General features: G+C 50.0%; 1 protein-coding gene across 1 annotated transcript; it reads left to right on the forward strand.

The window, feature by feature from the left end:
- The first annotated feature begins 292 nt into the window (after nt 1–292).
- On the forward strand, nt 293–8,368 carry LOC105104961 (protein CD300H-like). Its single transcript, XM_031469731.2, is given in 5 exon segments — nt 293–401; nt 495–521; nt 3,861–4,020; nt 4,022–4,210; nt 8,259–8,368. Coding segments are annotated over 5 exon segments (588 nt in total). The 3' UTR covers nt 8,362–8,368.
- Nucleotides 8,369–11,439: the final 3,071 nt, after the last annotated feature.

Consider the following 11,439-nt stretch of genomic DNA (forward strand, 5'->3'; position numbering starts at 1 on the left):
AGAGGGCCTAGTCATGTCTGACCACATGGGACTACTCACGGCAGCCACAGAAATGGGCTATTTACAGAGGGGAAGACTTGCTTGGAAATCTTGATAGAAATTAACCGAGCCTGGCGTGGCTGTCTGGGCTATGCTGTGATTTAGAGAAGGGGGGGTGAGCCTGCTGACTGTGGGTAAGGGATGGGAAGGGCATTATCTTCACTGGGAACGGAAACAGGAATCGCCAATTCAACTATGTTTGATGAGGATGAACTTCAGCAAATTTTCAGCATCATTACCAACAGATGACATGATGCACTGGGGCCCCAGCTTCCCTCATTTTCTCACCATCTGTGAGAAAAGCACCAAGAGGCTGACAAAGGAAGCAGAAAATTGCCAAGAAAAGCAGAAGAAGGAGCTGGGTGAGCAAACCCTGGATGAGAAAGTTCCAGCCTCAGGACGAGCTGTAGCTGAGGGCATCCCCCAGGGAGTCGGGGCCATGTAGCTGCTGTCAGCTCTGCTGCTTCTCTGGGTTCCAGGTGAGCGGGGCTGTGCTGGGTGTAGGGAAGTATGCGCTGGCAGAAAGGGTGGTGATGGGAGGAGGAGAACTAAAGGCATAAGGAAAAAGGGGATGAGGTGTCTGTGTAAAAACCCCAGCTCACAGTATTTCCTCATTGGGGTGGGATGAGGACGAAATGTAAAACGTTTCCCACAGAGTGAGCCGTTCTAAGCCCTAAGTAAATTTGGCCACTTGAGTCATTATTACCATCATTTTTAAAATCAGGAATAGCATCTTGATACACCAGAGAGATGAGGAGAAGTTACCCCTCCCCCTGCCTTTCTCCTTTGGTAACTGTAAGTTTGTTTTCTATGTCTGTGAGTCTCTTCATTTTGTAAATAAGTTCATTTGTAACATTTTTTTAGATTTCACATGTAAATGATATCATATGATATTTGTCTTTCTCTGTCTGACTTACTTACTATGATCATCTCTAGGTCCATCCATATTGCTGCAATGGCATTATTTCATTTTTCATTTTTCATTTTTTATGGCTGAGTAGTATTCCTCTGTGTGTGTGTGTGTGTGTGTGTGTGTGTGTGTGTGTGTGTGTGTGTGTGTATCTCACATCTTTATAATACAATGTATTATAGTACATTATACTTTATAATGCAATACAATATACTACTACTGAGTCCCCCTGTGAATATCCATTTATGCATCTCCAGGCACTGATGCATCTCCACGTGGAAGCCTATGTCTGGCCGGTGGAGGGTGTGGGGGTGGGAGTGGCCTGCCCCTGTCTGATTCCTGGGGCTCTGCACTGTGGACCCCTGGAATGTGACACTGCTGGGAACTTGTCATCAGTCCTGGTCTGAGAATTTCCATAAATGATGGTGGAAGGAGAAATTGAACATTTCTTTTTGAGGCTCTGGTGGGACAAGGAGCTTGATGTAGGGGTGGGCTAGGGTGGGCTGGGGGAGGTGGCCATGCTAGCTCAGGGTCAGGGTCTGGCGGAGCATCAGAGGAGAGGGGGGCTCTGAGTGTCCCTCCCAGGGTCTCTCACGATGTTTTCGATCCAGAGGAAGTGGTTCCCAGATCTTAAAGGGTGGGGCTTCCGCAACTGAAAGAGCCTGCTGAGTCCAAGTCCAGCTCTGAAGCCCCCCGTGTGCCTCGCTTCACCGGGCCCCGCCCCGCCCCCAGAAACGGAGAGAATAGCGCCCCCAGAGCCTGAGCCGAGAACAGCAACGATTGCACAGAGAGGGCTCAGGGCCGCTGCCCCTGCTCCCTAGAGGCCCAAGCCTGAGTCTGGAGGTCTTCAGGTTGAGGCCTTTTGCCCCCTCCAGCAAGGTTCCTCAACCTCAGCACTGCTGACATGGGGGCTGGACCGCTCTGTGTGGTGGGGGGCTGATCCGCGCGCTGTAGGATGTTTAACAGCATCCCTGGTCTCTACTCACTCCATGCCAGTAGCAACTCCCCACCTCAACTGAGACCATCAAAAATGTTTCCAAACTTTGCCAGATCTCCCCCGACACGCAATATCACTCTTGGTTGGAAGTTAAGCCTTTGTTAGTCACATCGTTTGCAAATGTTTTCTCCCAGTCCATAGGTTATCTTTTCGTTCTGTTTATGGTTTCCTTTGCTGTGAAAAATCTTAAAAGTTTAATTAAGTCCCATTTGTTTATTTTTGCTTTTATATCTATTGTCTTGGTAGACTGACCTAGGCAAACATTGCCAAGATTTATGTCAGAGAATGTTTTGCCTATGTTTTCTTCTAGACTTATGGTGTTCTGTCTTATGGTTAAGTCTTTTGGCCACTTGAGTTTATTTTTGTGTATGGTTCTAGCTTCACTGCTTTACATGCGGCTGTCCAGCTTTCCCAGCACTACTCGCCAAAGAGACTGTCTTTTCCCCATTGTATAGCCTTGCTTCCTTTGTTGAAGGTCCGTTGACCTTGGGTTTGTGGGTTCACCCTTGATTGGGAACCACTGCTTTAGGGACTGTTGATGGGAGAGGCAGACAGCACTCTGATGTAGAAAACAGGCCACTTTAACTTGCTGGGAAGTAAAGTGAAAAAATGCAAGACGTTCAAAATGAAGAAGCAAAAAGTATGGTTTTTATTTTGATTTTAGGGTGAAAAATAGCAAAAGCCTCACAATCTGTGGATGACAGGATTGCCTGGATGGCTGAATGGGTGGATGGAGGGAGAGGGAAAGGGAAAGGGAGGGATGGAAGGATGGATGGTTGGACAAATGGACAGACATAGAGATGGGCGATAAGTAGATAGATTGCATACCCAGTTCTTTTTCAGAAGTTTAGTATTTTGCCAAAACCATTTCTCAACAGCCCCTTGCCCTGGGTTAACCGCCTTTCTGTCAAGAGCAGATCAGACAGCAGCTGTTCCGTGGAGCACTGATGACGCCTTGGGTGTCTGGAGCCAGCGTGACTCTCCAGGCAGGAAGCAGAGAGTTTAGGGAGCTGGGTCCTAGTTATTTGGAACCAGGGCCTCCAGAGTGACTGGAGGAGGGAGGACAATGTCGTAATCTTGGAGGTGGCAGAGGGCCTGGAGATGAAGCCCCAGGCATGCCAAGGCTAGTGGGGAGCTGCTGAGGAGTTGGGGAGGGAAGGAACCTCTGGTGGGTCATCAGCGTGGAGCAGGGAGCCCCCCAAGACATAGGGTGATGGCAAGTGTTGCTACAGGATTCTATCCCAGGAGGGAAATCAAAGTGTGGCTGTCCTTGGATCATGGCCAAGAAAAGCCCCTTCCTAAGTGGCCTCTTTTTATCCCATGGCCTGTGTCCTGTGTGACCCAGACCTGTGAGCAGAGGCTCCATCTATACCAACAGGGGTTACGAGCCTGGGGCCCATGGATGAGCATTTGAGAAGAGGGCGTAACCAGAAGCTGGAGGCTTCATCCTAGCCCCCTGGACTGCGCTTCACCCAGTTTCTCCTGCTTCCCATTCTTATTTTCTATTTCCTAGTCCATCCATCCATCCATCCATCCATTCATCTATTTATTCAGAGTACACTCAGTGGCTTCATTCAGTTCTTGGTGTTTGATGGGGACAGGTGTCCCCTCACAGGACTGACAATTCTGGGGACCCAGAACCTATCTGGGGCCACCACAGTCTTCTCCCCCTCACATTCCAAGCTGGCTGAGCTCACACAGGCTGGGTGTGGCCTCTTAAGCCTCATAATCCACACCAGATGGCTCCTTAGCTCTCCCCCTGGGGTCTGCAGACAGCTCCTACCTCCCTGGCTCCTGACCCTTCCTTCCTCTGGCTTCAGGGTGACCTCCGGGCTTCCAGAGGACCTGACACCCAAGGCTCCTCTGGCTCAATTTCTTCAGGGTGAAGACAAGACTGATCGTGTTTCCCATGCTTTTTGACTCTGAGTGGCCCCCACAACGTGACAGGCACCGTGAGGGGATCCCGGAGCATGCAGTGTTGGTACAAGAAGGAATATAAGGCCTTTTACAAACACTGTTGCCGACAGCCATGCTTGCTACTTTGGCACCGGATTGTGCAGGCCAGAGGCCAAAGAAGAGGTGAGGTGCGGCCAAGTGTCCATCGTGGACCATCCTGGGGACCTCACCTTCACCGTGACCTTGGAGAACCTCACTGCAGCCGATGCAGGAAAATACAGGTGTGAGGTTACAATGATCCTGCAGGAAGGACTCCTTGGCTTCCTGCCCGAACCCTTTTTCCAAGGTTCAGGTGATTGTTTCCCCGGGTAAGACCCTCCTTTTCTCTGGTGCCAGCGATGAAGGAATCTGAGCTCATCTCTGAAGAGCATCCAAGGAAATTTCAATCCAGGAGAGAAGAACTGAGCTGGTGTTTGTGCATCAGAGATTCAAGACCAAGTGTGTCATGTAAATGTGAGTGTGTGGGAAGTGTGTGTGTGTCAGGTGTGGAAGAGTGAGTGTGGAAGAGTGTGAGGGTGTGAGTAGAGTGTGTGTGACTTCCAGGTCCCTACCACCGCCCTAGGTCCTGACACTCTGGACCTCAGGGATTGGGAGGCTGGCAGAGTTGGGGAGGGCCCTGTATCATCAGCTCCATCAGGACTGAGAGGCTCTTGCCACCTCCCTTTCCTCACAGGGCTTTATGTGTGGGGATGGAGGGTCCAACCAAGGGGTTCCCTTCTCACTCCCCCTTGACTTGAGCTCTCAGGATTTAGGCCTCTCCAGAGCCAGGGCCCCAAGTCTCACCCAGGGTCAGGAGAGGAACCCTGAGATGGTCCAGGCTCAGAGGTGACCCAGACTGCTAGCCTCACCCCTCTGATGGCCTGATCCCTGCTCCAGAAATCCAAGCTGCAGCCCCAGCCCTTCCCCCTGGGCCTTTCCTCAGCCCCTGACGTCTGTGCTAGCCCCAGGGAAAACCCATTTCTTGCATTTTCCGGAGGCCCTGGCCACTGGGCTGTGGGCCAGAGGGGCTTTGTGGGAAAGCCCAAGAGGGGGCCCTCAGCCCTCTGTCTGGCCTCAGTCTATGTCTCTGTCTGTCTGTCTGGCATCCTCTCTGACTTCTGCGCCTTCCCTCTCTGGACTCTTGGTCAGGCAGGAGGGAGCCTCAAAACCCCTGGACCCAACAAGGCAGAAGTGGTGGTGGGGGACCTCTAACGCAGCATTTTTCTTTTTGAATTCTGTTTCTTAATCTTTTTATAAGCCTTTCTTTCTTTCCTTCCTTCCTTCCTTCTTTCTTTCTCTCTTTCTCTCTCTCTTTCTTTCTATCTTTTCTTTATTTCTATCTTTTCTATCTTCTTTCTTTCTTTCTCTTTCTTTCTTTCTTTCTTTCTTTCTTTCTTTCTTTCTTTCTTTCTTTCTTTCTTTCTTTCTTTCTTTCTTTCTTTCTTTCTTTCTTTCTTTCTTTCTTTCTTTCTTTCTTTCTCTCTCCCTCTCTCTCTTTTCCTTTCTTCCTTCTTTTCTCTCTTTCAGCTTGTTCTTGTTGCATAGGCGCTGTATCACCCCTTATCAATCTAAGGATATTCTTTTTTATTCTTCTGCTTCCTGCATTGTCTCAGCTTCCTCTGAGTTTCGTTTTTTCCTTTGTGTTGGTTCCTCTTTTTCATGTTTCATGAGGTGTTCCTCAGAAGGTCTTGTCTATGTGCATTTCAGAATGTGGCCATACTTGCTTTATGGATTATTAAATTTATAAAACTGTGAAGAAGGAAAGAAGAATCTGAGACTGGCCCTGAGCTCGGAGCTGAGGGAGGGGCTTATGGGGGGTGCTGGGGGAGGCGCCTCACCTTCAGGTGACTGCCCAGACACTCGGCTGTTTTCCTCCGGGTCCCTAGGTGTCTCTGTACTATGTCCTTCTTCCTGGTTGGCCACTGAGCCAGTGCCTATTCTCCAGTCTCCTGCCTGAGGGAATGCAGGTTAAGCTGCCAATGTCTGAGGATCTGGGTGTGCCAAGGGGGTCCCACTTTCCAGAAGGCAGATTCCACCTACCTTCCCTGTTTGGGGCTGGTGGTGCTCTCTAGCCATCAGCCATGTGAGGCATCCCTGCTTTCAAACTCCCCTGAAGCAAGCTCCACAGTCTTCTGTGGGGGTAGACAAAGTCGGGGTGGGGGTGGTACGTGGACGCACTGGCTGGGGGCTGGGACCTAACTCCTGTGCTGGCCTTCACGCACTCCTGTTTTCAGCGAGATGAGGAACACTGAAATGCTTACTGGCAGAAGGCGATGATTCTCCGGTCCTGGTTTAAAAAGTGTCCACCCGGCTGCAGAGCAGAGGGAGAGTCTCCTGCACATTGGTCAAGCCTGGGTCTGACTATGGGGGGACGATGGTCCCAGAACATCTGTCCAGCCCCTTCCCTGAGTTCCCTCTGCTTCATGAAGTCAGATCCATGCAGGTGACAGGTAGCCGGTTGGAGAGAGGGCACTGGATCTCTGTTCTTCACCTTTCACTGTTCCCCCCCACCCCTCGGCAACAACCTCCAGCAGCAAGGACACCTGGACCTCTCAGCCAACACCAAGGGTAAGGTGCACGTGTCCCAGGGTCTTCTACCATCTGGATGGCTTCTTCCCTAGGGTAGGGCTTCCTGGACACAGATTTCCTTGGTTAGTCACCACTCAACAAATATTTAATTTACTTGCTGTGTGCTGGGAACATATCCAAAGGCTTGGGAATATGGCAGTGAAAAAAAAGGCAAGGTTTGCTCTCAAGGAAGTTTCTCTCAAATGGGTAGATGTAAACAGGGGCAAAATGGATAAGACAGATGATAGATAGATAGATAAATGGATAGATAGATATGGATAAATGGGTGGATGAATAATAGATACATACATAGGAATAGACAGATGACCGTTGGTAGAGATGGAGAGATGTGACAGGATGGATAGATAGATGACAGATAAAGGTGGTAGATGGATAGGTAGGTAGATAGTTGGACAGGTAGATAGAGGAAATGTCAGTTAATGGTAATTACTATGGAGGAAAATTAAGCAGGTGTCTAAGGACAGGGTGAGGGTGCATGGGAAGATGATGGAGCATGAAGAAGGCTATTTTGATGCTGAGTGAAAACAAAAAACAAAGAAACTTGTCTTAGTTTGGGTTTTCTCAAAACCAGGTCCTAAGACAAGGATTTAGGTGCAATTAGTTGCAGAGGGGTGATCCCAGGACATATGGTGAGAGAGAGGGAAATGGGGAAAGACAATGGAGTGGACATGAATGAGAGAGTTGTAGCAGCCGGCCTCAGTCCCACTGGCCACCCTCAGAGAGACAGTGTAGAACATTCCTTGGAACTGTCCCACTGCGGCGGGAGGAAGCTGAGGTTGTGATCCACACACATCCGTTCTCGTGGTGGGAGGAGACTGCGGGGTTGCTAATTTCACACAGAGTGATGACAGAAGGCTTCTCAAACAAAGTGTCATTTGAGCAGAGATCTGAAGGAAGTGGGAGAGCCCATCAAACAAGAATCTGGAGAAAGAGTGTCCAGGCAGAAGGTCACTAGTTGGGGCGTGAATTCTGTGGCATGTCTGGCCTACTTTGCTCAGTCAGCCATGTGCCCCCAACCCTGCCCTGAAAGCTAGAGATAGCCCTCGGGCAAAGGATGCAGGAGCTTGAGGTGGGAAACCACAGGCGGGTCCAAGACTGTCCGCAGCTGCCAGCAGCTCAAGTGGGCAAAGAGGATACAGGGCAGGGGACCAGGATACGTGCCAGGAGGGAAGTAATCTTGGAGAGGACCTGGAAGGGCATCTGCTGAACCCTTAGGCTGCAAGCCAGGAAGAGGGTTGGTGGGGAGATTAAACAAAGGCTCAGTGTGAGGAGAGGACACAGCATTTGTGAGGAGCTGGAATGAGGGCAGGTCCTGGGACCCAGGAGGTGAAAGGTGAGCTTGGAGAGGTCACTCCATGGAACTGAGATTGTCGAACCATTTAAGCAGAAGAGCTGCTCCCATGAAGGTACTTAAGCATGAGTGAAGACATTAATTTGACTGAGGAGTGGTTCTAAGAGGACATTTCGTCCTTGAAGTTGGTCCCAGCGAGAGCTGAGTTCCTGGGAGTGCTGATGGCTGATAGATCAGCACGTGGGTTCAGAAAGCTGTTTCCGGGGCCAGGGTCCCTACATCTCTCCTCCTCTCTGTTCCTCACCACCACATCCTCCTGCACCTGTCTGCTGGGTCCTGACACTCGAGTTCAGTAGTCTGTGGCCCTCAGCACGGGGTGCTCTGGCCTTGGTACCAACCAGGGGTGATGTCGATACTGACTTTGAGGCCACGGGACCTGGGCACAAAGAGAGATGGGGAGGGGGCGGAGCCTGGGCCAGTCACCATGTCCCCCACAGGTCCCTGCTCAGCAGTGTCCACTTCCTGCTCCTCGTCCTCCTGAAGGTGCCCCTGTTCCTGGGCATGCTCAGTGCTGTCCTCTGGGTCAACAGGCCTCAGTGAGCAACTGGTGGGGAAACAAGAGTCAGCCTGACCCAGACAATCTGCCTCTCCCCTCGCCCATCGACAACCTGTCCAGAGACACAGCCACTCAGACTAGAGAGGAAGGAACTTCTGACCTTGAACCTTATATCTCTTTTTACCTTATTGCTAGAGACTTATTTTAAAAACTAAAAATTGTAATGAAATATATCACATACACAAAAGTGTGTATATAATGTATGTGTCTGGTGCTTGGCTGGGGAGGATGGGGGAGAGCCTTCCACTAGAGCCCCCAGAACTCCTAACTCCCTAGGAGAGAACGCCAGGCACAGCACGTCTGGCCAGGGGACCCTGAGGTAAGGGGGCTGCTTTTCTGTGATCTTACTCACCTGAGTACTTTTTCTCCCAGGTGTGGATTCTCAACTTAGGATTTCTTTATTCCTTTATTCATTCTTCGAATACTCACAAAGAGCCTAGTAAGTGCCAGGTGTGTTTCTAGGTGTCAGGGGTAGAGCCATCGCCAAAACATGGGCTTTATATTCTAACAGGGGTTTTCAGAAAATAAAGAAATAATACTGGTTTATAATAAGCGTGATGGAGAAAAACAAACCAGAGTTCAGAGGACGGGGTGACAGAAGCCAGGGATGGCCTCTCGGATGGCAGCCTCAGGCAGGTGAGGGAGCGGAAGTGGAAGGTCTGGGCAAAGGCAGCGGCTGGGTCAAGAAGGAGCCAGGGCGGTGAGGACCCTCATAAGCCCTCTCCCCGACTGTGTTGTTTCCTCTAATCCAACGTCAAAAACACTGTCTCCATAAAATAGAGCCTCTTTCTCTCTGAGAAGTGGGTAGAGATGCAGTTTACCTTGTTGGGAGACTCTCCCGTGTCCGAGTCCCGTGTCAGTCAGCAGGCTTGCTGGTTGAGGTACCATGGAGAACTGACTGTACAGGAGAGGAGCCCCCCCCCCCCCCGCCTATCTGCCTTCTCAGTTCCACACCTGGGTCTCCTAAAATTACCTGCAGGCTCAGAATTGCTCCAGCTCCAGAACCAGGAAGCAAACACCCCAGCCTGAGAATCCCCCGCTGGACTGGGAGCACCCAAAGCTGCTCACTCAGCCAAGCCAGCCGGGCATCTCTGCATTCCCGAGGGTCTCATCTCTTGCGTACTCCAGTACCCTTAAGTCTCTGCACTCAGCGCTCTTAGGCCCCCTCCTTGGGTAGTGCATTCTTAGAGGACCCACCTTATTTTTCTGTCTGTGATTTCTGTTCTTGCAAAGCACCCTACTCCTACCTGAAACAGGAGTCCAAACCTGAGCTCGAATCTACCTCACTCAAGACCAAATCTCCTTTTCCAAGGGACTGGAGCCTTTCCTTGAGGTCCAGCCTCTGTCGGGAGGGATCTGGAGGGATGGTTGACACAGCCTGATACTCAAGTACAGGAGCATGTCTGTTTCCTGAGCCTGTGGGTAAGAACAGAAATTAACCAGAGCAGGCTTGTGGCAGTTCTTCAAGCCACCAACAGATGGCGCGAGTGACTGTTTGCAGAGATTCACTTCTTCAAGGACTACAAATAATTCTGCTCTAACAAGAGGGTTTCTCAGCTGCTGGGTCCCTCCTGGCTGCCTTGAATATCCTGATCCTGGCCACTAGGAGTATTTGAACTAGACCCATTGTATCCTGACAGCCTTTCCTCTCCAGGCTGTGTCCTACAGCTCCATCTACTCATCCGCCTGAACCGTCTGAGTAGGGATCAACTTGTCTCCTTGGGAACTAGTCAGACGTGGACTCAGACATTCAGGGGTCAGGGTTCAGGGCTCAAGGTACAAGCAGAAGTCTGGAGCCCAATGGGCAGTTCAGCCTGGAGTAGATCAAGGCCCTAAAGACCCAAGCCCTGGCGGAGGGGACAGAACCAGGCAGGAAAGACGAGGTCACGACGGAGTCCAGTCCGAGTCTTCAGCTCTACTGAGAAGCAACACTCACGCTGCCTCTCTGGATTTCTTACCCTCTGGGAGCGGTGGAGAGACCCAGGGCCCCCTGCTGAACACTTTCGGCTAGCGGGGAACTTGGAGTGGCGGCAGCTGTCCGTGTTTCTTCATATTGTCCGTGAACAAGGGAACCAGCTCTATGATCAGTGCCAGGAAAGGCCCAGGGCAGCATGTGAGGATGAGAAACCGAGGTGCAGGGACCAAGAGAGACGGGTAGAAATGGGGGAGACGCCAGGGGGCAGGGTCTGTCTTGCAGTGACAGAGGGGGAGACCTGCAGTCTGGCCCTGGCCTAGCACCCCACGAAGGGCCTCAAATTTAGTCTTTCACGTTATCTCTAAACCAAATGATCTACAGGACCACAGGGCTGCATTGACATAAGTGTTCATCCTACATGCATGTGCTTTATGCCTATCAAACCACCAGTAAATTAAAATTTTAATCCAATAATCATTTTATGGCCCAATTAATGATACTTTATGGCCAATTACGTTACACAAAGTTGATTTGTGAACTTTATACATTTAAAATATACGACTAAAAAGGGCCTACTATTTAGTACAGAGAACTCTATTCCATATCTTGTAATAACCTATAATGGAAAAGAGTCTGAAAAAGGAGACAGATATATATGTATACATGTATAACTGAATCCCTTTGCTGTAGACCAAAACATTGTAAATCAACTGTACTTCAATTAGAAATAATAATGATAATTTTAAAAAATTAAAAATTAAAATATACCACAAATTTGTAGCCCTAATTTGGTGTCTCTTTTTTTGAGATGCTGAGATGAGCGTCAAAAAATGTAAGTGGCTCAGGTTTCTCTGGACCTTAGAGAGGCCCTGAAAGCCACAGAGCATGAAAGCAGGTACCCCTGATTCTCCCTCAAAGAAGGACAATCATTTGGCTTTAATTTGATCTTAGTTTAATTATTTCTTCCCTTGGGAAAGAGAGACCCCATTCACTCTGGATGGTCCCCATGCTATTTAATGCTCAGCCTGACTTTTCAGGCTTTTTGCTCTGTTTCCCTAGAGCAGCCCCTTGAAACACGAACATTTCATCAGCTCTGAGGAATGTCTGCGTGAAAGTCACTCTGCAGGTGAGAGGGGGGTCGGCCTGG

This window comes from Camelus dromedarius, chromosome 16, assembly GCF_036321535.1.
Source record: "Camelus dromedarius isolate mCamDro1 chromosome 16, mCamDro1.pat, whole genome shotgun sequence".
NCBI lineage: Eukaryota > Metazoa > Chordata > Mammalia > Artiodactyla > Camelidae > Camelus > Camelus dromedarius.